Genomic DNA, 27876 nt, shown 5'->3' on the forward strand with positions numbered 1-27876 from the left:
GCCTGCCTCCTGGGGTCTGCCCTCAGCTTGGCGCTGGGCCAGGACACACACATGGCTCTCCCATGGCTCTGAGGGGCTCCTCGTGCTCTTGGGGAGGGTCTGATGGGCACACACTGGGCACCGTTGCCCAGAACAGGGGGCTGCTTTCCAGAGGGTACCCCTGAGCTGGGGTCCCTGCCCGAGGTGGGACGGCACGTGCCCAGAATGGGGTCTGCTGCCTGTCCAGCAGGACCCCTGGGGGCCACACAGCAGACGTGCTGAGGCAGCGAGGATGCTTCGGGCCGTGGAGGGGGCCGTGGAGGGGGCTGTGAGGGCTCTGGCGGGCCTCGGTCAAGGCCAGGCCTCCAGGCCAATAGCAGGCGCAGGATGGGGGCTGCAGAGGAGGGGCCTGGGTGTGGGGTGTGCCCGCAGAACCGGGCTGAGGACCCAGGCTGTGGCCGGGTGGGCTGTGGGAGGGGGGATGTGCGGGGCCCCTCCGGAGCCTCCCTGTCCCCTGCCCCCTGCCCGAGGCCTGGGTTGGGCTCACGCACACCCACCGGCCTGCGCGTGTGGCCCTCCCGCGGGCCTCAGTCGGCGTGCTGCTTCTGCTCCCCAGAGGAGCCTGGCTGAGGCCTGGGTCCCCACAGGAGGGGCGGGTGGGCTACGAGACGTAGGGGTCTCAGAGAGGGCTCTGTTTTGTACCACAGGCACCCACTGTGGTCGGGCCTCTCCTGTATTGGCTGAGGGCGTGGGGCGAGGCCGGCCTGCCCAAAACCTGAGCGACCGCTTCCTTCTCGCTCCGAGGAGGGTCCCGGCCTGGGGTGCCGCCCGCTCCGGCCGCGTGCACTCCAGCTGGGCTCCCGACTGTCGTGAGGGTCACCGCAGAAGTTGTGGTGTCTCGTCCAGCCCGGTCCTGGAGGCTGGTTAGGCTGCCCTCCCCGGGCCACATCCCCCCTTGAGTCCTGGGACAGGGCTCCGGCTGGCCTGATGATGTGACCGGGCCCGTCGGCTGGCTCCTGGCTGCATCCGAGGCCTGTGGCCTGGGTCCCTAGGGGTGGCCAGTGGAGAGGTGTGTGCGGTCAAGCCTGGGGAAGAGCGGAGGGCTGTTCTGGGCGCCGTGCTGGGAAATGCGTTAGGGCACTGGGGCCGGATAGACACCCTCGCCGCGGGGAGGGCAGCTCCTGTGCCGTGTCCTCCGGGGTCCGTTCCCTCCGCGAGCGGGTGTGACGTGGGCAGCAGGACAGCGGGCTGGCCCCCAGACCCGGAGGGCGGCGGGGTGGGGGCTGCCTTGGGGGGTGAGCCACCAGAGCTCATCCCGGGGCCCTGAGCCCAAGTCCAGCCTCGCCAGGCCTCCATCCCGCTGGTTCCTGGAGGGCAAGGGCGAGTAGGGTGCACACGCCGTGAGGGCATCAGCCTGCAGCCGGTGTGTGTCCACGTGCGGCCTGGTGCTCTGGGTCTCAGACCTCCGGTGGGAGGACGTGGACTGACAGCCGGGCCCCTCCTGGGCTCCTGCTCGGCCGGCCGCTGGCTGTGCTTTCTCCAGGATGGCCACGAGCTCACCGTCATGGAATTCGTGAAACCCAAGCCCAGCTCAGTGGAAAATCTGTTTTTAATTTCTGGTCGGCATGTGGGAGCCGCAGCCAAGTGTGTTAGGGGGGTGGGGGGCTGTGGGCCGAACAGCCAGCTAGGCGCCCAACTCTGCTCCACGGCCAGGGCCCTCGGCACCCGCTCAGCCTGGCCCGGGGGGTGAGGGGGCCTTTTCCGGAGCTTTCCTCAGGAGGCCCGTGTGGGCTCAGACCCCCGCTTCCTCTGTACTTCAGTGTGTGGGGCTCCAGCGTCCCTTCTGGCCTCAGGCCCCCGGCCTGGAAGGTGGGTGCCACCCCTTTCCCAGGTGGTCTGGGGACCCGCGAAGCCCAGTGTGAGGCTGGGTGGGTGCCGAGGCCAAGAGCCAGCCCCAGGGGAGCGGGCAGCGCCGTGCGGCGTGAGCCCTTCCCAGTGAGGGGCCCCGGGCACAGGAGCTTCGACAGCGGCCCAGCCCTCAGTCCAGGCCCAGGGCTCCGGCCGAGACGCGTGTGGGTTCCCAGATGGTGCTTTGGGGGTTGGGATCCCGCCAGCCTCCTGGAAGACCCGACCTGGTCTCTTCCTGTGGAGAAAGACCCTCGGCAGTTCTGGGGCTGGGGTGGGACTTCCCCATTGGGAAGCGGCGGAGGGTCCTGCCTGCCCCCACCCCACCCTCCAGAGCCCCTCGGGACACGGGTGTGCAGCCTGGACCTCGTGCCGGGCCTTCGCCCGGGCCATCCCTCTCTGGGAACGTGCCCTCCTCTCACGGTGCCCTGCTGGCACCCTCTGACACCTGTCGTCACGCCCCCCAGTCTTCCGAGGCTCCGGGTGTGCGCTGCTGGGGTCCCGGAGACGCGTGCCCCGTGGCCCCCGTGTCAGGCCTGGTGCTGATGTGCCTCCGTCTCGGGCTGGCCCTGGGCCGAGGGGCCCTTTGTGTAGTGACTCGGGCCTCCCCGCTCCAGTGAGGCAGGTGTGACCACCTCAAGGATGGTGGGGTGCAGGGCAGGGAGGGCCCAGGCCCCTGGAGGAATTTGGACTCGCCTTCTGTTTGGAGCCTCGCCCTTGAAAGCTGGTGGAGCTGCCTCGAAGGGACGGCTGGTGCAGGGAGGGGTGAGGACGAGCTGAAGGGACAGGCCTGCCAGGGATGGGATGGCCTTCTCCAGGGACGCCCACCTCCGCAGGCCGTGGGCCTCACGCCACGGGCAGTGGCGGGACCTCAGTTACGGCAGCTGGGCCTGGGGGCCTGGCCCCGCACCTCCTGCCGTGTGACCGGGCGGAAGTCCCCGATGCCCCGAGAATAGCGGCGTCGGCCCTGGACGTCTGGCCCCCACGTCCTCCTCGCCCGTGAGCGCCGGGGCCTGGGTGTCCATGACTTCTGCCAGGAGGCTGGCCCAGGGGGTGTGCCGCTGTGGCCTTTGGGGCTGGGGTTGGGGTGGGCAGCTTCGGAGCCCCCGTGAGGGACTCCGGCGGGGCAGGGGCTCCCCAGCCTGGCTGAAGGCTGTGGTGGCCCACAGAGGGGTTGAGCGTGTGGGCGGCGCTCAGGGGCAGTTGCTGAGGGCACGGAGGCCCCCCTGTGGGGCCGCGTGTCCGAGGAGACGGTCCGTCGGGGGTTCTGACCTGTGCTGCACGTGCGGTGTGCTCCTGGGTGCAGCGGTGTGCACGGATGGGCCGTCCCAGGGTCCCGTGTGGCCACCCTGGCCGGGTGGCCTCGGGCGCATCAGCGTGGCCTGTGCTGAAACTGAGCCCGGCGTCACGCAGGGGTGGGGTGCACGTGCCCGTGCGCTGACTGGCCGTGGTGGGACGCTGGAGCCTCGAGCCCTCACACCGTGGTCTCTGTCTCTGGACGGGGCCAAGCCTCCTGCTGCAAAGCTCTTCCGTAAGGCTTCGTGGCACGCTGTGGGCCCTCCCCTTACGGGGCTGGCTTGGGGCCCCCTGTACTCTGACTGCCGGCAAGCCTGGGGCTGAGCCAGGGACCCCCGCCCCCGCCCCGCCCTGTGCAGGGAGCTTGGGCTCACATGGAGGACGGCTGGGGTCCTGGGTCCCTCAGCAGGCCTCCTGCCTGGGCCGGGGCCTGAACGGGGACAGGGAAAAGCTTTAGACTCCAAGCTCTGGCTCATCGGGTATTTCCAGAGCGGATAGGGGCTTTGGGGGACCATGAGGCGTGGAAGAGAGTGTGTGGGCACAGGCCAGGGCTGCAGGGGCCTCGAGAAGGAGGGGGTGGTCCGGGGCCGAGAGATGAGGTGAGCCGTGGGGCCAGGAGCGGGGGGTGGGCCCCGCCGAGGCCTCACTGCGGGCGCCCGCACGGAGCCCGGTGCGTTCTTAGCGCCTCAGGTGGCTGGCAGCCAGCACTGTGGCCAACGGTCAGGACACGGGCCCAAGCATCTCGCCTCGCCTGACCGACTGCTGACATCACTTCCATCACAGACGGAAAATTCCATTTGGTCGGAGCCCAGATGCTGATCAGGCATTTCCCATTCTCTTTCTGAATGGAGAATGGGCCCCGGGGCGGTGAAGGGGACGGCAGCCCACTCAGCGGCCGCGGGGGGGGGGGGGGGGGGGGGGGGGGGCGGGGCTGTCCCCTGGAATCTGGCATCGGGAGGCGGGGGCAGAGGGCACGCCAGGCACCCCCATGCCTGGCTCGTGCACCCAGATGGCGACGGGCTCTGCATGTTCACCGTGATGGGCTGCGCCCTGCCCAGCTCCGGTGCCCTCCTGTGTGAACCGGGAGGGTGCTGGCACCTTCCACGGGGGCTGTGGGAAGCTGCTGTGGTACAGGCCCCGTAGCCTGATGTCCTGCCAGAGAGAGAGCTCCCCAGCTTCTCAGACCTTGGGGTGGGGAGCCGGGGGGCCATGTTTCTGCACACCCACTGTGTGCCAGGCCTCAGTGCCAGAGGGGGCACTGCCCCAGCTAAATCGATGAGCTCAGCAAGGCCTTGCCTTCCTGGGGGAGGTGTGGGCAGACAGACCCAGCACAGAGATGGTAGAAATAGGGTCCCTTCCTCATAGGAAGGAGGCTTCCTGGAGCCGGGCAGACAGACCAGACAGACCAGGAGGGGATGAGGTGGAACCTTGGATGCCTGGCTCTCAGCATGTAGGGTTACAGGGGTGAGGTGGGAGTGAGGTGGGCACCCATGCTTCTGTCTGCCATTGCCTCCAGAGAAGCTTCTGGAAAGTAACTCACCCCTTTGGTACCCAGGACACACGATCACCATCAAGCCTGGCCCTGGGGTTCCTGGGGCAGTGAGTGGTCCTCCCCTAGCCCCTGCCCTGCGAGAGGCAGGGATGGGACGGGAGCATCCTCCGCCCCCAGGCAGGCGGCCCTACCTGTGTTCGAGGCTGCCCCTGGCTGGCTGGCTGCCCTCCCCGCTTCCCAGTCTGCTCCAGCAGCCAGGTGCTTGGGACGCCCTCCCCTGCCCACGGCCCCTGGGAGCTTCCAGCCACGGGCTGCTGTGATCACAGGGTGACACCTTCATGTACACGTAGGCGAGCATGTGTGTGAATATACGGGTGTAGGCGTGTGTGTGCACGAGGACGTGCTTGTGCGTGTGCGCGTAGGGGCACAGACGTGTACGTGCTCACCTTGTGCGTGAGCAGCCCTGGAACTCTGCCGCCCCCCCCCCCCCCCAGCAGCCAAGGTGCCCACTCTCTGCCCCCAGCCCACCAGGCTGTGTGGTGACAGAGAGAGCCCTGGGGGTAGCAACCCCTGGGGACCCTCACCTTTCCTGGGGGACCCCCACGGGGATGCTCTTCTGAGCGTTTACAGGGATTCGCTTGTGTAGTCCTCAGTCACCCAGTCAGGACAGCGACGCACCCATCTCCACTTTATAGGTGGGGAAACTGAGGCATGGGGGTGCGGTCCCTGACTCAAGGTCACATCTCTGAGCCAGGCTGGGCAGCATTTGAACCTTGCTGCTTTGGCTCCCTGGGCTGTCCCGCTTGGGCAGCGGTTTCAGGGTGGCTGTGGGGGAAGGGCAGAACACGCCTCCCTCGCACCTCGGTCCAGGTTCTCGGCCTCCCGGGGCCCATGTGACCCAGTCATCAACTGAGAGGGGTCTGGCACGGCTGCCGGGGACCCCGCTCCCACAGGGGGGTTGGGGAAGGCTCACACCCTGCACAAAGGCAGAAATGGGGTGCGGAGAGCAGCAGGGCCTGACCGGAGACCGCACGGGGCCTCTTACGTGGTGGCAGAGCCGGGCTCAGACCAGGGGCCTCCCACGCTCAGCTGAAAGGAGCGACTAACAGGATTCTGGTTCTGTTTTAATTACAACGTTGGTACAACTTGGTGGTTTTAAAAAAAAAAAGAAAAAACCCGAAAAAGACACACAACAACAAACAAAACAAACCAAATCAAAGCCGTGGGAGGACACCCAAGAAAGGTACAGCGTGACTCCCGCCCACAGGGGCACAGCACCTTCCAGACTCAGCCTGTGGTGGCCTCTGCCCATGCTGCTCTTCCCTGACCTTCTGGACAAGGACGGCCCCCCGCCAGGGAGGCGGCCCGGGTGCTCCCACCTGTCCGGCTCTTTCTGGCCTCCGTGGCCCAGCTGGGGTCCAGCAGCTCCAGGCACCCTGGGGCCCTGGCATGCCTCCCCCTGCCCCCAGGCTCCCCCCAGGCGCTAGGGCCCCCCCCCCCCCCGATTGGCCGGCAGTGCGGATTTTACCTTGGGTTTCTCATCTGGCAAACGGGAGTGGGTGGTCCCGGCACCACTGAGGCAGCGATCTGGGCCTGTGAGCACTTTGATGAGTCGTGATGTCCCCTTGGCCAGGCTGGGTGGGCTCAGGGCCCCCAGCTGGGGGCCTGTTTGGGTTCCGCCTGCCCTGGTCCCAACTGCCCTGCCTCGGGGCAGGGGTTCCTCAAGAGAATGTGTGTTGGTGCATGTATTTAAACACCAGCACCGAGCCATCCACGTCCTGGGCTTTCCTGGATTGTGTCCAATTGGGGGAGGGGGGAATCAGGCAGGAGAGGAGGTGGCACCGTGGGAGGGGTGGGGCTACTCCAGCCAAGGCCAAGGGAGGTCAGTCAGAGCAGAGGGTGGCCTCCAGGGGGACCATCTGCACAGGATGGGGATGGGCAGGGGCTCATTCTGGGTGAAGGCTTCCAGGTGGGGGTGTGGTGGGCCTCTGGGGGTTTGGGGGAGGGGAGGAACCTGCAGGCAGGACCGGTGACAGGGGCTGGAGGGTGGCCTTTGTTATGGAAGCACAGAGGTCCCAGGGGTGGTGCTGTGTTCTGCCCTTTGCCTGTGAGGAGGGGATGGGCAGGGCCTGTGGCACCCGGGCCAATGTCCGGCCTGTGCCTGTGAGGGCAGACCCGGGGAGCCCGGAAGAGTGCTGTTGCAAGCACTGGGATGTGTATTGACACGCAGGGCGGGGTGGGGCGGGTCGAGGGCGGTGCCGGGTTCCAGGACCCTTAAGGTGAGCCCCCTCCGTGGCGGCCCCCGGCCTGCGACATGCCCTGATTCCTGCCCGGACGCCCCTGGCCGCGGCCCGGGTCTTGGGAACACCCTCTGTGACTTGAGCGCGGCTGACGAGGTGGCCCTGGTACCGGCCCCCCGGGGGCCTGCTTCCCTCCCACCCGCAGCTTGTGAGCAGGAGCGGTTGGGACCCAACGGGCCGTCCTGCCAGGGCAGAGATGGTAGGCACCCTCAGCCTGGAGGAGCACCGGAGGGTGCCAGCCCCCAACGCCCGTGGCGCCCCGGCAGGGCAAGGCCGCGGCCTGTGACTCCAGCTTCATGGCGTCACCCCGGTCTGCCCCTGGATGGTGCCTCCCTCCTGTGCCTCGTGGGGGAGGCCCGAGGCCCAGCCTCCAAACAGCTCCTGGCTCCCTGGGCCCCGGTGTTGCTCTGAAGTGTGGCTGCTCGGTGCCTCCCTGGTCAGGCGGGAGGGGCCCCCCCCAGGTGTGGGGGTGGCCAGGGATGGTGAGCCTGGTGGGAGACCTTCGGGGCCAGCGGGCTCCTGCGAGGGCAGGGAGACAGCCGCTGGGCGCCAGGGCGTCTGCGGCTCAGCCTCTCTTCCCAAGGGGGCCCTGACGGGGGCAGGTGGGCATTCTCCCCCAGCAGCACCCCAGTGTTCAGGACTGGGGAGCGAGGGTGTTTCCAGGCCCCCCGGGGCCCAGCGTCTCTATGGCACTTCCAGTGTGGACTGAGAGCCAGTGTGCAGTGGTGAACCTTCTGTGTGGGACTTACTTGTCCCCCCCCCCATGAGGTGCACGTGGTCAGGCCCGGCCTACAGCGCTAACAGGCCACGACTCCCACCCCAACAAGGGGCGTGTGCTGAGGCCCCAGAGGTGCCATGACGCCGGTCCTTCCTCCGTATCTTCTCTGAAGCCGGTTTCTTTACCAGTAAAATGGGGGGGGGGGGGGGCGCTGCGCCAGGTAGAATGACGAGTGTGGCACCCAGGGGAGGCAGCTCTGGGCCTACGGCATGTGTCCCTGCTTCCCGTGGGGGATGCTGACCTCGGTGCCGGGAGAGGGCCCGAGGGGGCACTTCCTCCTCCCCTGGTGACTCCCGGACATGGCTGGATAATTCTGGGCCCCTCGGGCTGCCCCGGCCCCAGGGGCTTGCGAAGGTGGCCAGGTCCAACTCAGTCTCTTGCGGGCCTTCACCGAGACCCTCCGCCAGCCTCTTCTGGGGAGAGCACTGCCCCCTTTTACGAAAGAGAAGACCGAGGCTCTGGGAGATGAGGGGCCTTCCTCGGCGACATGGCCATCAGCAGCTGTGCTGGCCCTTCCCAGGGGCCCCTGCCCACCCAGCACCTCCTTACTGGACTTGGTCAGGGACCCCTGTTTGGACCTGTCCTATGTCCTGCCTTGGGCCCTGGGGCCCAGGAGGTGAGGGGCCCCCGCAGGGAGGGGCACAGGGCCTGGGAGGACCCCACGGCCGTGCCCGTCTGGCTTCTCCGAATGTGGCTTGGGTCCCGGACAGGGCTAAGGACGGGGGTCACTCGAGTGTTGGGAGCCTCCGTCCCCCGAGCTGGAGGACGGGCGGGTGGGAGCGAGCCCGGGTGCCGGCGTCCGCACCTCCAGCGCCGCCTCCCGGCCTCCCACAGGCGCTGCTGCTGCTGGGGGCCGCCGCGCTGGCCTGCCTCGCCCTGGACCTCCTCTTCCTGCTCTTCTACTCTTTCTGGCTGTGCTGCCGGCGGCGCAAGAGCGAGGAGCACCTGGACGCCGACTGCTGCTGCACCGCCTGGTGCGTCATCATCGCCACGCTGGTCTGCAGGTGAGCGCGGGGCGGGGCCGGGCTGGGGGGGGGGGGGGCAGCAGGGAGGGGCGGCCCGATGGAGGCGGGGCCTGACCGGGAGGGGCGGGGCCGGGGCGGGCCAGCGAGGGGCCCGGCCGCGCCCTCAAGAGCCCCGCCCCGTCCCAGCGCCGGCATCGCCGTGGGGTTCTACGGCAACGGGGAGACCAGCGACGGCATCCATCGGGCCACCTACTCGCTCCGCCACGCCAACCGCACGGTGGCAGGGGTCCAGGACCGCGTGAGTGGCCGTCCGACGGGGAGGGGGGCTCTGTGCCTGCGCCCCGTGTCTGCGTGCGTGCCCGAGGGTGTGGGCGTGTGCGCGGAGCGTGCCGGGAGCGGGTCTGCGCCCGGGCTCACCGGCCCCCCGGCCCGGCGCAGGTGTGGGACACCGCGGCCGCGTTGAACCGCACGGCAGAGCCCAGCCTGCAGAGCCTGGAGCGGCAGCTGGCCGCGCGCCCAGAGCCCCTGCGCGCAGTCCAGCGGCTGCAGGGCCTTCTCGAGACGCTGCTGGGCCACACCGCGGCCATCCCCTTCTGGAGGAACCCGGCTGTGTCCCTGGAGGTGCTGGCCGAGCAGGTGGATCTCTACGACTGGTACAGGTGCGGCTGGCCCTCTTTTCTGTCCGCCCCGCCTGGCCCCTAGTGCCTGGGTGCTAGTCACCCTCCACGGCCCGGTGTCTGAGTTGTTACGGGTGGGGCCGCCGTGTTCCCCGGGACTTTTTACCAGAACTGATGCCAGCCCCATATCCCGGAGCTGCCTGCGGATGCCCCTCTGGGCCCCAGGCCGTTCCCTCAGCTCTGCCAGGCCCCCCGAGCAACGCCCCCGTCCCTGCGCCCCACGCACACCCACACCCACCGTGTGCCCACAGGTGGCTGGGCTACTTGGGCTTACTGCTGCTCGACGTGGCCATCTGCCTGCTGGCGCTGGTCGGCCTCATCCGCAGCTCCAAGGGCATTCTCGTCGGGTGAGTCTGTGGGGTGGAGGGGCGGAGGGCAGGGGTGAGGCGCCCGCAGCACCTTCTTCCCTGAGGCGGCCCTTCCCTCCCCACCCCCATCTGTGGGTCTGGCCACGGGTTTCCCACCTCGGAAGCCCGCTCCGGCAGTTCTCCTGGGGCCCTTGACCCGTGCCCCTGTGGTGGGCACATCTGCCCTGTCCGTCCTTGGTTCCTGCTGGGCTCCCTCCCCACTGAGCCTGCGTATCGTAACCCAGACACCTGAAGACCTGTCAGGTCACCAAGTCATGGGGACACCGGAAAGTCAAGCTGGCCACGTCCCCGGCCTGGAGGCAGTCTGGGCTCGTCGCCCTGCTGTGCCGCCCACTCACCTGGCCACCTTGGGCCGGTGGCTTTTTGGCACTGATAACTCTGTCTCGTCCTCCGAAAGATGCGACAGTGCTAGCTGTCTGCGGGTAGCAGCTGTCGCTTCCTCACTGAACAGTTGAACAGCCGTGTCCTGCGCCCTCCCCGGGCCGGGCACGGGGAGAGACCAGTGAACAGGCGGGCCCCTGTAGCGCCTTGTGTCCGGGGCGGCGGGGGCGGGGGGGGGGGGGGGGGCGCTGCTGTGGAGGAGAGGAGAGCAGGTGGGGGTGGGGGGACGTGCAGGCGGGCAGGCCAGTCTGTGGCACGCGTGCTCCGCGAGGAGCCCTGGCAGGGAGGGGACTGGACGTCTGACCACCAGCACGTGGGCCTGCAGCGAGGGGTGTGAGCAGCAGCAGGGAGGCCTGAGTGCATGGACCGCAGGGACCGGGGAGGCAGGTGAGGCTGGGCCTTGGGCGAGGCAGGTGTGAGCCCCGTGGGTCTGGCCCAGGCTAACGGGCCCCTCCGGCCACGCTGTGGAGAGCAGGGTGAGGGCTGAGACGCGTCACCTGCTGGCGGGAGGGGAAGCAGGGAGACCTTCCTTCCTGGCCCTCCCCTGAGCCCCACCCCAGCCCGCCCCAGGTGGGAGGGAGACGCATCTGTGCCCAGTCTTCAGGTGGCTCTGGCTAAGGCCAGACCACGGAGGAGCCACAGCCCCCGTGAGGGCAGACCCCCCCCAGATGTTCCCTGGGGACCCGGCCCTCTGGCCTGCAGCCACCCCAGCAGCCTGGGGGTCGCTGATTGGCGTCCTTTGCCCCAAGGGTCTGCCTGCTGGGGGTCCTGGCCCTGGTCATCAGCTGGGGCGCACTGGGTTTGGAGCTGGCCGTGTCCGTGGTGAGTGGCGGAGGGGAAGCGTGATCCCTCTGTGCTGGGCCTCAGCATGAGGGGGGGGGCTGGGGAAAGTCATACTCTTCTCCCTTCCCGCCCTACCCTGGGGTATCGAGGTTCCGCGAGGAGTGGGGACCTTCCCATGGGCACACAGCAAGTCAGTGCCTCCCCACATCCCTATTTTACCTTCTGGAGCTAAAAGTGAACCTGGGAGTCAGGCTGTATCCCTGAGAGCTGAAGGCTGGGGGGGGCTTAGCCTGGTCACCCCATCTGCCTTGCCTGCACCCGTCCCAGGGCTCCAGCGACTTCTGTGTGGACCCCGACACCTATGTGACCAGGATGGTGGAGGAACACTCCGTGCTGAGTGGGGGTGAGTCTGAAGCTGGCACCCCAGCGGCCAGGCTGGGGAGACCCAACTGAGCGAGGACAAGGCATCCTCTCCCTCATGGGTCCTTGGTCTAGGGGAGGCAGGACCCACACACATCGGGAAGCTAGTGAGTGAACAGGAACACTTGTGAGTGGCGGGGGGTGGGGGGCTCTGAGAATGAGGACAGGTGCTGTGTGAGGCCAGATGACGGGAGGGGTGATGGTGGAGGTGGGTGACAAGGGTGCAGCAAGTGACGACAGGCTACTTCAGAGCAGACAGTGTGGCCTACCAAAGAGGTAGCATTTAAATTGAGCCAGGGAAGGCTGTGTGTCTCGTGCAAAGGCACCGGGGCAGAGACAAACCCAATGTGTTTGTAAGGCAGAAAATAGATCCACTGTGAGAGGAGAGGGTGGGGAGGCCAGCAGGGACAGGTCGAGGAAAGGAACTTGGGCTTAATTCTCGGGAGTCCGTTGGAGGTGGGAAGCCTGGAAAGACATGGCCCATGATTCAGTTTCTTTTTCAAAGTTTCTTTGGGCTGTGGGAGCAACACGGAAGGCAGGGAGGTTGTTGAAGTTCTCCAGGCAGGGGGCAGGTGCCTTGAGCCAGCGGGGCGAGAGGTGAATGGGGACGTGCCGTGAGGGAGCGTGATGGGGCTTCTGAAGAAGCAGGATGTAGGGAGGGAGGAACTGATGCCCTGTTCTCTGCCTGAGCAGCTGTCCTCACAGGAGCCACGGACTGAGCTGGGGGCAGAGAGCGTGTCTGGGGCTGGGTGCGTGTTGACCATCTCAGGAGGCAGGTGCATGTGGGACTGGGCTCGGGCACGGCCAGAGCTGGACGGTGCTAAGCTCCTTGTTTGCCCTTGCTGTGAATGCCGTGTGCTCCTTGGGAGAAGAGTCAAGGGACCGTCCCCCCAGGGATAGGAGTTCTGCGTGGCCTTGAAACACTGGCCCTCACGGGACCGTCTTCTTCTCTTTGCCCGAGAAAGCCACAGAGAGGAGCCTGTGGTCAGGTTTTTAGCTTATTTGGTTGAAGGAACCGTTTCCATCTAAGCCAGAGGAGCCCCCACAGTGGGGGAGGGTGGATGTGCCCAGCTGAGAGCTGGCAGGACTGGTGACAGCTGTTACCACCGCTGTCCCTGGCCCCGGTGCCATCAGCCTTTCGGGTCCTCGCTGCTCAGGGCTCTGGGGCCATTGGCAAGTGCGAGCAGCCCCCAGCCTCACATGAGTACAGGCTCCTGCCTGCGAGCCACAGGCCGCCCCTCGCGGGCCAGGCAGAGCCAGGTGGCCCACGTGAAGTGGGTTTTCACTTAGGGTTGGTGGGAGCCCAGGCCCGAGGAGTCAAGCGTAGGAGCCCCGTGGGAAGCTGCCCCAGACTGCGGCCAGCCCTGCGCCTAAGCCCGTGCTCCTGGTCCCTCCCCATCTTGCACTGGGCCCCGGAGGGACCCCAGAAGGGAGGCACCTGGAACTCCAAAGCCAGTGTCCACTGCTTCAGGGAAGGGTCCTGAGGGGCCAGAGAGCGTTGTGGGGGGCGCGGGGGCAGGCAGAGTCCAGGGCTCCTCCCTCAGCCGCAGCCAGGCTCAGGTCTCCTAGGGTTTTTTGCATCCGAACCGTAAGTGAATCCCCACCTTCGGACATCGGACGCTGAATCGACACCTGTTTGAAGGGCGATGAGACAGGCAGGCCCCCCGAGTCCTGGGTGCTCCAGGCTGCAACGTATGGGCTGTGTCACCTCCTCTTTCGGGCGATGCTCTGGCCTAAGAACTATTATTCTGCCCAAGTGACCCCCGAGCAGATGCATCCCCGGGCGTCTTCTGACCCCTTGCCTACCTCCGGTGCCCTGTCTGCTGCTCCAGAGGGAGGGGAGGGACAAGGGCTGCACCCAAGAGACCGCTGTGCGTGCTGCAGGGACACTGCCCGGGGCGGAGGGTCTGGGCGCCGGCCCCGGGCTCTCGGAGGCCACATCCCCTCTCACGTGTGCTCGAACGCACCCAGGCACCCCGTGCAGACACACGCACGCACGGGCGCGCGCACGTAGGCACACAAGGCACACGCAGGCGGCCGGCCTCACTCGGCCACCCGACCTCTCTCCGCAGACATCTTGCAATACTACTTGGCCTGCTCGCCCCGTGCCTCCAACCCCTTCCAGCAGGTGAGTGCCGGGGGTGCTCCTGCCCCGGTGCGGGCGGGAGGGGGCCACACGGGCCCTGAGCCCCACAGCCCCCAACCCCTCCCAGACGTGAGTGGACCCTGGGACCCGAGGAGCAGCCGGATGAAGGCCACGCTGACATCACTAACTGCCCCTGGGGTCAGCGCCCTGATGCCCTCGGCGCAAGCCTTTTGGGGTGGACGGCCTACCGCCCCGAAATACCTGGGATTCCTTTCGTTTCTTGGGTTCCCCTGGGTGGCCCTGCAGAGCGAAGGCAAGCGTCGCCCTGCGGGAGGGGTCCCGTGCCCACCTCTGGAATGACGGGACAGGTGTCGTCAGGGTGGAGTTTGGAGGGAAACCCTTCGGCCCCCTGCCTGGCACTCCACGTGACTACCTGGCCCTCTGGGGTCCCGAAAACCACCTGTTTCAGAGACACCATGTTTTTGGTGATCTGTCTTATCTCTGCGTACGTGGGCAGGCTCGCGGGGAGCCAGGGAGGGGTGTCCCGCGGGCCCACGGAGCAGAGTGCCCACAGGCTGGCGCAGGCCCGGGGCAGGGGGCCTGGCAGACCCGTGTCGGTGGGGGGCGGCCCTGGGGTGGGAGAGACGGGCTGCCCCTGCCCCTGCCCATCAGCTGCCTGTCTGTGGAGCAGAAGCTGTCTGGCAGCCACAAGGCGCTGGTGGAGATGCAGGGCGTCGTGGCCGAGCTGCTGAAGACCGTCCCCCGGGAGTACCCGGCCACCAAGGTGAGTGGGTGGGCGGCGGGCCAGCTGGCCAGCTAGAGGGCTAGATGCTGCGAGGGGCAGTGCCCCCTGCCGGGCTCCTGCGGAGGTCCCTGCCTCTTCCACACCCTTCCCGGCGGTGCCCTCCCTTCTCCCCTGCGTCCACCCTTCATCTCCCTGGACAGTTGTGGGAGACTTTTAAAAATAGGTCTGTTTCTTACTTCTTTGTAACGTATGTACGTGTATACGTATTTCTCGACGTTTATTTTTGAGAGAGAGAGAGAGAAAGAGCGCGCGCGTGCAGGGGAGGGGCAGAGAGAGAGAGAGGGAGTCACAGAATCCGAGGCGGGCTCCAGGCTCCGAGCCGTCAGCACAGAGCCCGACGCGGGGCTCCAACCCACGAGCTGTGAGATCATGACCTGAGCCGAAGTCGGACGCTCGACCAACTGAGCCCCCCAGGCGCCCCTCTGTTTTTTATTTTTAAAGTAATGCGTGCTGTTTGAGTTAAAAGAAATAAGGAATAATAAGGAAAATAGGGACAGATGTGGGAACAAAGGAAGGTCCACCCCCCAGCCCGTAGGGGTGTTCCGGGACTTGGAGGGCTGATGTTCTGGGGCCTGAGCACTTCACCCCACACCTTTGCTACCAAGCTCCTGGCAAATCCCAGGCTCCCCGAAGGTGCCGGTCAGCCCGTGGGAACCCTGCCCGGCCCGTGCGCACCACTGCAGAGTGGACACGGCTCGGCCCTCAGCCTTTTTTGTGTGACCGGCTGGGTCTTCTGTAGCAAACTCGCGAAGTTTAAGTTAAAAGAGCGCACGCACGTTACAGTTACTTCCTATTTCTGGTATAGCCGGGGCGTCCCCTGGGTGTTTCGCAATTGAGCCGATAGGTAGGTACGTCCTTGTGCCGGGGCCGCCAGAGCAGACCGCACGCCGGGGGCTTAGGCAGCAGAGACGGATTTCCCGACACTTCTGGAGGCTGGAGGTCAGGGGCACGGGCCAGGGCACGGGCAGGGCTGCGACCTCCCGAGGCCTCTCTCCATGGTGTATCGACACCACGTTCTCGCGTCCTCACGCCCGCGTCCCTCTGCGCGTGTCTGTGCCCCGACCTCTTACAAAGACGTCAGTCTTAGTGGATTGGGGCCCACCCTCGTGACCTCTGCTTACCCTAACTACCTCCTTAAAGGCTCCGTCTCCAAATACGCGTTTTGAGGTATTGAGGGTTAGTAACGCATATGCAACGTGAATTTGGGGAGCGGGGACACAATTCAGCCCCTAATAAATAGTGAGTTTTGTCATCCTGAAATCCGTTTCCGACTCACAGAGCGTTCCTCGCATGTGTTATAAAAGGCAGTGCTGGGGGGCGCCGGGGTGGCTCAGTCGGTTGAGCGTCTGACTTTGGCTCAGGTCATGATCTCGCAGATTGTGAGTTCAAGCCCCGCGTCGGGCTCTGTGCTGACAGCTGGGAGCCCGGAGCCTGTTTCAGATTCTATGTCCCTCTCTCTGCCCCTCCCCTGCTCGCGCTCTGTCTCTGGCTCAAAAATAAATAAACATTAAAAAAGAAAAAGGCAGTGCCAGGTCCAGTGGTCGATGTAGAGGAGTTGCTGTCGACCCTGAAATGTGTCTGTGAGGTCATCTCTCCACGGAGATGTGGCTGGAGGTGCCCGCGTAACACACAGACACACGCGTGCACGCACAGACATGCACACACATGCTACAGGATCCGGCTCGTTCTGTACAGAGGGTTCGGGTGACGTTTTGTCATTTAAAATGCCATGAACACTTTCCCTTTCGCCGTTCTGTAAACTGAGATTTGTAAAAGAACCAGACCCCCGTCAGAAGACACGTGGGTGTTTGCCGCCTCTCCTGTTTTGACAGGCATCGGTGGGTCCTACTTTCCCCACTCCACTCGAATCCTCAACAGTCCCCCTGAGGCCAGGGCACAGACTCGGGTCATCGTTTCTAGAAGCCCGGGGTCCTCAGCGCCTGTTCCAAGACCACGGGTGTGGGTGGACAGATACATGGGGGCTCCCAAGGGCCTGTCCTCCTGACTGGTGCTGACCTTGTGTGGCACGTTTCCCCCCAGGACCCCCTGCTCCGTGTCCAGGAGGTGCTGAACGGCACAGAGGTGAATCTGCAGCACCTCACCGCCCTGGTGGACTGTCGCAGCCTGCACCTGGTGAGGGCCGGCCTGGGGGGGAGGCCCCCCGGGGGCCACAACAGGGGTGGGGGGGTTGGGGGGATAGGAGGGAGCAGCTGGGGATATGGAGCAGGAAGGAGCAGCTGGGGGCAGGAGGGAGCAGCTGGGGGGCAGAAGGGAGCAGCTGGGGTTATGGAGCAGGAGGGAGCAGGTTGGTGCAGGAGGGAGCAGCTGGGGGGCAGGAGGGAGCAGCTGGGGTTAGGGAGCAGCTGGGGGCAGGAGGGAGCAGCTGGGGGCAGGAGGGAGCAGCTGGGGTTATGAAGCAGCAAGAAGCAGCTGGGGGCAGGAGGGAGCAGCTGGGGGGCAGGAGGGAGCAGCTGGGGTTATGGAGCAGGAAGGAGCAGCTGGGGGCAGGAGGGAGCAGCTGGGGTTAGGGAGCAGGAGGGAGCAGGTTGGTGCAGGAGGGAGCAGCTGGGGGCAGGAGGGAGCAGCTGGGGTTAGGGAGCAGCTGGGGGCAGGAGGGAGCAGCTGGGGTTATGAAGCAGGAAGAAGCAGCTGGGGGCAGGAAGGAGCAGCTGGGGGGCAGGAGGGAGCAGCTGGGGTTATGAAGCAGGAAGAAGCAGCTGGGGGCAGGAGGGAGCAGCTGGGGGGCAGGAGGGAGCAGCTGGGGGCAGGAGGGAGCAGCTGGGGGGCAGGAGGGAGCAGCTGGGGGCAGGAGGGAGCAGCTGGGGGGCAGGAGGGAGCAGCTGGGGGGCAGAAGGGAGCAGCTGGGTTTATGGAGCAGGAGGGAGCAGCTGGGGGGCAGGAGGGAGCAGCTGGGCTTATGGAGCAGCAGGGAGCAGCTGGGGGGCAGGAGGGAGCAGCTGGGGTTATGAAGCAGGAAGAAGCAGCTGGGGGCAGGAGGGAGCAGCTGGGGGCAGGAGGGAGCAGCTGGGGGGCAGGAGGGAGCAGCTGGGGGCAGGAGGGAGCAGCTGGGGGGCAGGAGGGAGCAGCTGGGTTTATGGAGCAGGAGGGAGCAGCTGGGGGGCAGGAGGGAGCAGCTGGGGGGCAGAAGGGAGCAGCTGGGTTTATGGAGCAGGAGGGAGCAGCTGGGGGGCAGGAGGGAGCAGCTGGGCTTATGGAGCAGCAGGGAGCAGCTGGGGGGCAGAAGGGAGCAGCTGGGGGGCAGGAGGGAGCAGCTGGGGTTATGAAGCAGGAAGAAGCAGCTGGGGGCAGGAGGGAGCAGCTGGGGGCAGGAGGGAGCAGCTGGGGGGCAGGAGGGAGCAGCTGGGGGGCAGGAGGGAGCAGCTGGGGGCAGGAGGGAGCAGCTGGGGGGCAGGAGGGAGCAGCTGGGGTTATGGAGCAGCAGGGAGCAGCTGGGGGGCAGGAGGGAGCAGCTGGGGGCAGGAGGGAGCAGCTGGGGTTATGAAGCAGGAAGAAGCAGCTGGGGGCAGGAGGGAGCAGCTGGGGAGCAGGAGGGAGCAGCTGGGGTTATGGAGCAGGAAGGAGCAGCTGGGGGCAGGAGGGAGCAGCTGGGGTTAGGGAGCAGGAGGGAGCAGGTTGGTGCAGGAGGGAGCAGCTGGGGGCAGGAGGGAGCAGCTGGGGTTAGGGAGCAGCTGGGGGGCAGGAGGGAGCAGCTGGGGGTATGAAGCAGGAAGGAGCAGCTAGGGGGCAGGAGGGAGCAGCTGGGGGGCAGGAGGGAGCAGCTGGGGGTATGAAGCAGGAGGGAGCATCCGGGGGCAGGAGGGAGCACCTGGAAGGGCAGCGGGAACAGTGGGTAGTAGCTTGCGGGTCAGGGGAACAGACGGGAGCAGCCGGGGGTGTGGGGCCTCAGGAGAACGGGAGCTCACCGGAGGGTGGTGAAGTCCAGGGCGGTCCGGGCTGCCGCGTGCCGGGCCGAGGCTCTGGCGCGTCCCGGCTCAGCCCGCCCTCCCTGTCTCCCTCCCGGTCCGTGTGGCCTTGCTGTTGCCGGGCCGTCTGGCCTCAGGACTACGTGCAGGCCCTGACGGGCTTCTGCTATGACGGCGTCGAGGGCCTCATCTACCTGGCCCTCTTCTCCTTCGTCACAGCCCTCATGTTCAGCTCCGTTGTCTGCAGTGTGCCACACACCTGGCAGCAGAAAAGGTGAGGGGCTCAGAGCTGGCCTCAGGCCATCCCGCGTGCAGGGTGTTTTAGGGACGCGCCTCTGGACACCCGTGTTCTGGCGCCCGGAGACAGGAGCAAACGCCCCCTCTGCTGCGGACACTCTGCAAGCCTCCGCGGTGCTCTGAGAGTAGAGAGGAGCTCCCGGCCCAGGTGACGTGCGAGTCCAGAGCAGGCGGGGAGAGCCGGGGCGTCCTTGCTGCCGCTGCTGGCTCCGTGCCCCGCACCCTTCCCCGCCTCTGACCGGCTGGCCTCGGGGCATCTTGTCCGTCTCCCCCGCCCCGGGGCGTAGATGTGCGGGGCTCGCGTGTGGAAAGAGCAGCTGGTTGGCCGTGGGGACTCGGAGCTTCTACGAGGGAAGGCCCCAGGTGGCCACGGCCTCCGTGGCCCGTTTAGCCGGGCGACCGGGATGGCCGCTGCTCCCCACAGGGCCGTGACGCTCTTGTCTTTGAAGTGGGGTTCCCGGGAGCCCCTGCCTTAGTCTCCCTGATCAGTACTAGCTTGAGTGGTCTCCGGAGGAACCGGGCCCATCGCCTTGCCTGGGCCCCACACGTCATCGCCCAGACTCCCCGCCTCCCTTCCCACTTACTTGGGCCGTGGCTGCTTCTTGGTGGCCTGGCTCAGAGGACAGGCAGCTTAGCTCAGATCTCTTCCCTCTGTCTGGATTTCTACTCTGTTGTTTTCTGTGGTGATCCTGCCAGTAGTGGTGTTGGTGACGATGGTGGTGGTGGGGACAACGGGGGTGGTGATGATGGTGGTGGTGGTGGTGGTGGCAGTGGTGACAGAGGTGGCAGCTGTAGGGAAGTGGCTGAGAGACAGACCTGGAATCACATTCCGTGGATCCAGATCCCGGTTCTGCCTTTGCTTATAGGATGACCCCGGGCAAGTCACTTGAGCACTCTGGGCCCCCAGCGCCCTGACTGTAAACGCGGGTTGTAAAGAGCCCGCCTCTCGGGGTCGGGTAGGCACTAGAGGAACCGCTACGTGTAAGGGCTTAGCCCCGGGCACGGCTGGGAATGGACACATTCGCCAGCTGCTACCACTGTCCTACTCCTCTGGCTGCAAGGGGTCAGAGAGGACGCCGTACGCTCGCGGTCACCCGGCTGGTGGGCAGGAGGCGGGACAGGAGCGCAGGCCTGGCTGCGCCAGGCCTGGCCTAGGCCAACACCACCAGGCAGCCCCGCCTCGAGTCCAGTCTGGGAGCGTACAGGACGCGCTGGGCCTGCGGGTGCGTCAGAGGCCTGGCCCCGGCTGCCCGCCTTGCCTCACCTCGCCCCGCCCCGCCCCGCCCCGCCTCGCCTCGCCCTACAGCTCCCTGGGCACAGTGGGTAGGAAACATGCAGCAGAGCAAGAGGGCTGGGCTCAGGCCTCCCGGGGACGCACAGTCCCCGTGGGCTCAGGCCACCCAGAGATGCGGGCAGAGACCTGCAGGGCCAAGAGAGGCCACCCCCACTTCCGGGCACCCCACTCTCTGCCCTGCGGGAGGGACCGTGGCCCCTCGTGCTCATAGGCAGACCGCATCCGGGTGTACGGGCTGAGGCACGGGGCCCTCGGCGCCCCCGTCTCAGAGGATGAAGCCAGGGTGACCTGCCCACAGTCCCGTAGTCCATACCTGACCAAGCCGGGGTCGGAACGAGGTGTGTCTGCATCCGAGCCGACCCCACACGGGCCTGGCGGCTGGCCACCTCGGGTCCGGGTCTGAACCCGCGCCGGGTGTCCTTCCCTGCAGAGGCCCCGACGAAGATGGGGAGGAGGAGGCGGCCCCGGGGCCCAGGCAGGCACACGACAGCCTCTACCGCGTGCACATGCCCAGCCTGTACAGCTGCGGGAGCAGCTACGGCAGCGAGACCAGCATCCCAGCTGCGGCCCACACCGTCAGCAACGCCCCGGTCACCGAGTACATGTGAGTTGCGCCGGGAGCCGGAGGGCGGTGGGTAGGCGGGGACGGGGGCGCAGGCCGTGCGGAGCTCCGTGTGCCCCGCTGCGGGAGAAGCTGGGAGGGCCGGAGCAGGGGCCGGCCGGGCAGTCAGAAGGGGCCTCCCTGGGCGCTGCCCGGGCTCTGGGCGGGGTCGCCCAGGCACACCAGGCTCGCGGCCACGATGAGGCTACTCGGTTAGGTGGAGGCTGTGTGCGAAGGGTGCGGGGATGCCGTGGCCGACAGCCCGGGGCCGGCCGCGTGGTGGGCGGGCATCCGGGTGGGCTCTGGCCGGGCCGAGGCAGCCTTGGGTCGAGCCCTGGGTTACTGTGCCAGGGTCACGGGCGCCTCAGGCCCTTGCCGGGGGCCGCGTGCAGGGTGGCGAGAACGCACAGGGCTGGAGAGGGCCGGGCACAGGTAGGTGGGCACAGAGTCTGCCTGGCTCTAGAAGGGTCTCTGCTCGGCCGGCGGCCGCTCACAGCCCCTCTCCCCTCACCACCGCAGGAGCCAGAATGCCAACTTCCAGAACCCCCGCTGTGAGAACACGCCCCTCATCGGACGCGAGTCCCCGCCGCCCTCAGTAAGTCTCAGGCCGGGGCGGGGGTGCTGCGCGGCTGCCTTGGCGGTCACGTCGCTCTCGCGGGCAGTGCGGGCCCGGCGGGGTGGCGAGGAGCCTCCAGTGCCGGGGCTGGAGGAGGCGGGCCGGGTGGGCCCACAAGCTGGCCTTGAAGGTACCCTGAGCCCCAGCCGCCTGGCGGGCCAGCTCGACCCTGAGGGGCCCTGGCTTCTCCTTTCTCACGCGGGCCCGCTTCCTTTCATTTCCTCCGTTGACTCCCTGAGCTCGGCCCGAGACTCAGCCTCTGGCGCTTCCAGCCGCTGTCCCCTCTGGCCTCGCTGAGACAGAAAAGAGGGGACAGGGTGGTTTGGCACCTAAGAGAAGGAAGTTGCAGACTGACGGGCCCCGGTGGCCTTGCTGGACGAGGTGGGCTGCGGAGGACAGGGCCAGAGAGGCCGAAGGCCACCCGCCTTCAGAGGTGGGCACGTGTGCGGTGGCCCCGTCCTGCCCTGCAGCCGCCGGGGCGCCCTCGACCCGGACCGGGGCCGTGTGGGCTCGCGGGCCAGGTAGCCCTCGTCATCGGCACCGTGCTCTGGCCCCCCACAGCCTGCTGCGGGCGGGGCCTACACCCCGGCGTTGAGGCCGCCCTCTCTCTCTCTCTCTCCTGCACCCCTCCTGCCCCGGGCCCTCCTAGCGCTATCTGGCAGGCTGGCAGTTTAAGCCCATGGATAGTGCCTGAACGCTGTGGTGGCCGTGCCCTCAGAGTGACAGGTACTGACCCGCCCCAGGTGCCCTGCCCTGCACCGCCTGCCCACCGCGCCTCTCTCCGCCTCATGCTGTCGGCTCACTGCTACCCCCTCACCAGCGCGGACCCTGGGCCCACGTGACGTGCCCCAGGGCCGTCGCAGCTCAGCAGCTGCCGGGCCAGCTCCGGGTCCTTACAAGCCTGTGAGCTCGTGAGCCCCCAGCCCAACCAGAGACCTCGTGCCGGCCTCCGGCCCGTGACCCTCACCTCAGGGGCAGTGAGCCCCCTCCCTGCCCCCGGCCCAGCTGCAGATGGCCCCGGCCCCTCTTGTCACCTCCCAGCAAGGAGACCATCTACCAGGCACCTGGGTGTACCTGCGCCTGGCGCCTGGGCTCAGGGAGGCAGAACACGGGTGAGGTGGCACCCCGGGGTGCCTTGGGGTGCCACTGTGCATGTTCAGAAGTGCACACAGGCGCATGCAGGCAAGCGCGCAAGCTGTCCCTGGCCGTGCCCACACGTCTGCGCGGGCCTGCTTGGGCACCTTCAGGGCTCTGGGGTGCCGTCCCCCTCCCCTGCCGCTTCCCGGGGGATGACACGGCTCCCTGGTGCCCACTGCTCCTCCCCCTGATGCTGTGTCCTGGCCAGCCACCCGGCACTCTCGCCTTCTTCCCCACCTGGAGTGCCAGGAGGGCTCTAGGGACCAGGGAGCATCGTCCCTCCCCATCTGGGGACTCGGGAGGGGTCAGCGCAGGGCCGTGGGGTCAGCCTGCGCAGGCTCCCTGACCCCGGCAACCCTTGGCACTTGGCCTGGCCTTCGTCCGCGTCCCCTTGGGCTTGTGGCCCTTTGCACCTTGCCTGGCCGCAGTACACGCCTCCTGTGTGTGTGCTCATCGTGAGCGACCCCCGCGCACGCGCACGCACACACACATACACACACACACACACACACACACGCTTCAGGTTGGACGAGCGGCGGCCAAGACACGCCGTCCGTGCCCTCCCTCCAGGCGCCTCTGTCCCTGCGTCTAGGAGCTGGGAGGAGCCCGCAGCCCCACAGCCCATGTGACATTCGGGGCCTCCTTTCCTGGGGCGATGGGGCAGAGTGGCCGTGGGGCCTCCTCCTTCCCAGGGCCTGACCCGCTCTCAAAGCCTGACTCCACCCTTGCATGATGGTCTCCCGCTGGGGCAGGAGTCTCCACGTGTCCCCTCAGCCCAGCCCTGGAAGGCAACCTCGACTGAGTGCGCTCCCGTGCCCGGGAGGGGAGCCTGGGGCGTGGGGGCTGGCCTCCGCTCGTGGAGCCCGCCGGCCACTCCCGAGCCCCTCCACCGGGGCTCCGTCAGCCGGGCCACCGCCCTCACCGTCCCGCCCTCGGGTTGCTACTGGCTCACCTCGCCAAGGCCCTCGCGTGGCTGCGTCCGCTGCCCTGCTGACCCCCTCTTCCCCTTGTCTCCCTCCAGTACACCTCCAGCATGAGAGCCAAATACCTCGCCACCAGCCAGCCTCGCCCCGACTCCAGCGGCAGCGGCCTCTAGACCGCCCGGCCGGCCGCCCGCCCGCCCACCCCGCGTGCCAATCGCCCCGCCCTCCCCGTGCCAGCACTGCCGCTTCCACCCGCGACCACTCGCCGGACCCTCCGCACGCACGCCAGGCCCGCTGCCGGCCCCTTTGCGGCCCCCCTTCCCTCCCCTCCCCTCCCCTCCCCCCCCTCTCCCCTCCCCTCCCCTCCCCTCCTCGCAGGGGCATGGAGATGAGGAACTCCGGGCCCGCGCCCTCTCCTCGGGCCACGCGCCTGGATGCCTGTGAGCGATGCCACCAACGCGGGGCCCTCGCCCCCCACGCCTGTCCGCCTCTGAGGACCTGCGTTTGCAGAGCCCTTCCCTGGGCCGGCCCCGGTGCTGTGTCCCTGCCGCCTGCCCTGCAGCACGCCGACCCTGTGGACGCCGCGTTCTCCGGCTCACACCCCAGCCTGCCCCTCCCCTCCCGCAGCTCTGTGCTCCCGAGGCTTCTGTCCACAGGCTGCGCGGCGCCCCCACCGTGCCTGGCACCTGGAGGGGCCTAGGCTCGCACCTGCCCGCCGGGCTCCTGTGCGGAGAGCCCCCGGGGCGCCCCCGGGGCTCTTCCTTTTCTCTCCACCTGAACACAGGCCCCTCTTGTCGCTGCCAGAAGCCTCCTCTGCCTCCGGCCCAGCACTGCTCTCTCCCGCAGCGCCCACCCTGCCCGCGGGGCCCAGCCCCCCACAGCGGCGGGAGGACGGCAGGTGCCGCGCTGAGCCCTGGCCGCGCACTCAGTGCCGGCCACCTTCTTGGTGCCAAACCCCCTCCCCCACCCCAAGACTTGGCAGCTTGTCTGGTTCGTTTTTGCACTAACCACCTTTGTCACCCTAGGGCAGGCGGACCGCGGGCCGGGCAGCCCTCCCCTCTCGGTTCCCTCTCTGTCTAGGACAGGCGCGGTGTCCCGTGCCGGGCCGTGGGGCTGGACCCGAGCTGGCTGTGAACGTGCCCTCGGCCCCTGCTGCCCCTCTCGGGACTAACCACTAACCTCACCCAGCCTCCGCGGGCACCCCTGGCCGATCCAGAGCCAGCAAGTGTCACCCTGCGTCCGGGCCAGAGATGAGGCCTAAGCCGGCCGGCTGGGAGCCAAGCTGGAGTAGCCGTTTCTTCTCGGGGTGCTGCTGGGGAAAGGGCTGTAGACTGACGGGCAGCCCGGGAGCCTCGAGAGCCGTCCCTGGGCAGGTGCTGCCCCAGGATGACTGTGTCCTAGGGAACGACTGTCCCTTAGGCTGTAGGACCGAGGTCCCTGCGGCCTCGGTCTCCCTACCTGTGAAGTGGGAACAAGGCTTCCCTAAGGTGCTTTGGCTTTAGTGTACAATGTTTGCTGTGTTTCCTGCCATGGAGGGTAGGCCACCCCCAAATCAGGATGGGAAGTCCCCCGCCAGTCCCAGTCTTGGCCTAGCCAGCCTGAAACGGAGAGGCTCTGGCCTGCGTGTCAAGCCAGGGGCAGCAGAGTACCACCGACAGGCACGTGTGAGGGCCCGGGCCAGGGGCCTGCGGTGGGAGGTGGGCAGCTGGCCAAGCAGCTTACAGACATGTGGGCTCTTCCTTCCAGAGCGGGGACGATGCCCTGCCCCGGGACAGGCCCGGGGACGGGCTGCCTGCCCTTCCTCCACCATCCTCTCTCTGTGCTGGTGTCCGGGACCAAAAGGGCAGGTGGGCTGGAGGCCAGGCCACATCTGCCCCGCCCCTGGGGCAAACCCCTGACCCGGGGAGGGAGGGAAGTGAGCAGGCAAACACTGGGGTGCCCCAGGTGGTCCTGGCGTCTGAGCCCGTGGGCATGGGCAAACCTCACCGCAGGGCATGGTGTGCCCCGGGCCCGGCCCAGCCGTTGTTCTGGGCGCCCGCCGCACACTCCGCCCAGCTTTTCCTCCGGGCTCCACCGGTGCCGAGAGCGTTCCGGGCCCGGGGTCGGGAGGAGTCCCCGGCGGCCCCACCCGGGTGCCGCCGCTCTCCACCGCTGCTCAGAAGCACAGTCGGCTGACCGCGGCCCTGGGAGGCCGCCCGCAATGTGAATGTACATAGCATGAGAGGCGGGCGCTGCCCGGACAGGCTGTGGACCGCGGCTGTCCTGGGAGTACCCTCCGTGCGTCGTGTGCGTGAGTGCCTGCCCCGTCTGTGACGTCCTCACGTTCTTCTACTCGCCGAGGTTGGAGAAAGGAAAAGGAGTGATCCCGAGGGGCTCACACCCAAGCCTCAGTCTCTGGAGGGGAGCAAGTCCTACCATCGGGTTCCTTTCGTTCCAAGTGTTCAGGGTCCCCTTCCTCACCCCCATCCCAGTGACTTCTCCACATCCCTTCCCAACCCTGCACCACTGGGCCTCGCTTCCCACAGGCCCTTGACAAAGTGGGTAGCAGGTGGGAGGGAGGGTTCCCCCGGGGCCTTGAAGCGCCCCTTCCCCGCCCCCCCCCCCCCCCCCCGGCAGGGTCCAGCTGGCTCCCAGGCCCCGGACAGGCTGGGCAAGTGGGAGGCAGGGTCTGACCGGGACACCTGGCTGATGGGACTCCCCGTGCCAGCATCCACTGCCCCCTGGGTCCCCTGCCACGTCACCCACCCCATCTCACTATGCAATTCCAGCCCAGGTACCATCCCCTCCCTACCCGGGACCCCTGCCCAGCCCCAGACGGGTGGGGGGCCTCCCTGGGGCGCAGCTGGGGGGCAGGCAGGGGGTGGGCAGGGACGTTCTATTTAGCTGTGATGGTTGCGTCTGTGCCACTTTGTTACATATAACCTGTCATTCGATATGATTTTGTTAAGACTCCGACCCTTCCGGCCCCTCTCCTGGCCCTGCACCCTCTCCCCAGTGTGATTAGTGCCCTGAGCGGGAAGGGGGAACTGAGGCCTGAACCATTTGGCATCTTCCTCCAGAATCTTCCTCCGACCTCCATAGGGCCAAGGCTGTATGTGCTGTCGCTGTGTTTTTTATTTTTATTTTTGGTTTTGGTTTTTTTAACTGGGTTTGGGGTTTGATTTTTATTTCTTTGGGGGCTTTATTTTTCTTGGCAAATAACTAAAAATCTCGTCAATGTAATTTCTGTGGTTTCTATTCAGCTTGGGTTTCATGTTTTAAAATAAACACATTTTAAAAAACAAGCCTCTCTTCCTGAGTTGATTGGGCTCCTGCCGGAGTTTGTGGGCAGTGTGGTCACATGCTGGGAGCCAAAAGACCCCCAGGGGGTGGGGGAGGCCCAGTCGTGGCCGGGGAGCCCACCCAGGTGGGGCTTCATGAGATGGGCACAAACGGTGGTCTTGACACCTTAAAAGCCTCACCCTGCAGTCTGGACGTGCACTGGAGCAGCCCAGGGGGACGGGACGCCTGTGTGGAGGCCCCTCCGGCCACCTGGAGAGGTGACAGGCCTGGCCCAGGGCAGGGGTGTTGGAGGGGGGCCAGGTGGGAGCAACGGTGGGTCCCCTTGGAGGAGCATTTCCTGAGCCCCACGGAGATGGGGCTCAGGGCACTTCCCCTGGGGGCATCTCCAGCCACGGGCCTCGCCCGAGTCCTTCCTCTCGGGTGGGTGGGATGGTGGTGGGAAAAGGAGGAAAGGAGCCCTGGTGTGTGCCCCTGACCCTGCCCCTGCCCCTGCCCCCCTGGCCACTACTGCCGACCAACCCAACCAAACGAACGACACGCAGAGGTGGTTTCTCCTCGCCCAGCAACAGCCCAGCCAATGAGAAGCCATACTTCTCAGCCAATGAGAGGCCGCCATTCCGCTCTCCTCCAATTGGCTCCTGTCCCGAACAGCCTCCCCCCACAACGCGCACGGTCCCCCCTTCCCTATATATAAGGCAGCGACGCAGCTTGTTCTCAGCCGGGTCTGTGGTTCAGGTGTGTGGTGTTGAGCTTGGTTCCTCCGCCTCCCAAACAAGCTCGTTTTGCTGGGAAGAGGACTGGCTGCTTTGTATTTAAAGTTACCATCATTCTTGTTCTCGGCTGAGAAATGGACACTGGAAGGTGCCACATAATCCGGCAGGGAACGTGGGAGGGCTGCTGGTGAGCTCACTTTCCTCCCCTAAAGGTAATACCACCCACCTCACAGGGGGCCTCAGTGTCCCGTGGAACTGGGGGACGCACCTTTTGGCCAGGAAAGCATGTCTCCCGTGCTTGGGGCACAGGTGGGCGAGGGACCTGCAAAGGCCCAGTGGAACACACCAGGCTCTCCTGGCATTGCTGGGAGCTCCTGGGGGGCGGGGCTGGGAGGGGCTGGTCCAGCAGCCTCCAATTTGACTGGCTCCTAGGGAAGGGCACCCGGAACTGGTCAGCTCTGAAGAGGGGACGCAGAGCACCCAGGGCAGTGGAGGAGACAGCCGAGGCCTCCAGGGTGCCGTGTGGTAAGGAGGGAGAACTGGGGACGTGGGGGCAAGGAACCCAAAAGGCAAGAGAGTCCCATGAGGGAAAGCGTCCAGGCACTTCCTGCCCTACTTGGACCTCACTTTCCCTGTCTGCATGTCAGGGAGGGCACAGTGGTAGCCTAGTTCTAGAAGCGGCCACCTTCCTTGGGTCATGGCCCCTCCATCTTCAAAGCCAGCAGTGTAGGATGCTTCTGATCCCGGTCTGACCCTGACCCTCCTTGCCTCCCTCTTAAAAAGAAGGACCTGTGATTGCACTGGAGCCACCTGGATAATCCAGGATAATCATCTCTCTGTCTCGAGGTTCTTAAT

General features: G+C 66.7%; 2 protein-coding genes across 3 annotated transcripts in view; both read left to right on the forward strand.

The window, feature by feature from the left end:
* TTYH3 (tweety family member 3) overlaps positions 1–26310 on the forward strand; it is a 32009-nt gene extending 5699 nt beyond the window's left edge. Inside the window, exons 2-15 of one of the 2 annotated variants that reach the window (XM_019422480.2) lie at positions 8585–8754; positions 8902–9013; positions 9154–9374; positions 9644–9739; positions 10891–10963; positions 11252–11327; positions 13417–13472; positions 14122–14214; positions 16276–16368; positions 18296–18432; positions 20180–20353; positions 20870–20945; positions 21616–21692; positions 23125–26310. In XM_019422480.2, the coding sequence (XP_019278025.2) occupies positions 8585–8754; positions 8902–9013; positions 9154–9374; positions 9644–9739; positions 10891–10963; positions 11252–11327; positions 13417–13472; positions 14122–14214; positions 16276–16368; positions 18296–18432; positions 20180–20353; positions 20870–20945; positions 21616–21660 (1422 nt within the window). In that variant the 3' untranslated portion in view covers positions 21661–21692; positions 23125–26310. The remainder of the gene's footprint in view (positions 1–8584; positions 8755–8901; positions 9014–9153; positions 9375–9643; positions 9740–10890; positions 10964–11251; positions 11328–13416; positions 13473–14121; positions 14215–16275; positions 16369–18295; positions 18433–20179; positions 20354–20869; positions 20946–21615; positions 21693–23124) is intronic. The other variant, XM_019422479.2, reaches the window with a different exon arrangement.
* The window catches only part of MRM2 (mitochondrial rRNA methyltransferase 2), a 289956-nt gene continuing 266749 nt past the window's right edge, over positions 4670–27876 (forward strand). Inside the window, exon 1 of the mRNA XM_053893970.1 lies at positions 4670–4678. Coding sequence (XP_053749945.1) covers positions 4671–4678 — 8 coding nt within the window. The 5' untranslated portion in view covers position 4670. The remainder of the gene's footprint in view (positions 4679–27876) is intronic.

This window comes from Panthera pardus, unplaced genomic scaffold, assembly GCF_024362965.1.
Source record: "Panthera pardus isolate Hobbes unplaced genomic scaffold, ASM2436296v1 HiC_scaffold_4, whole genome shotgun sequence".
NCBI classification, from domain to species: Eukaryota; Metazoa; Chordata; class Mammalia; order Carnivora; family Felidae; genus Panthera; species Panthera pardus.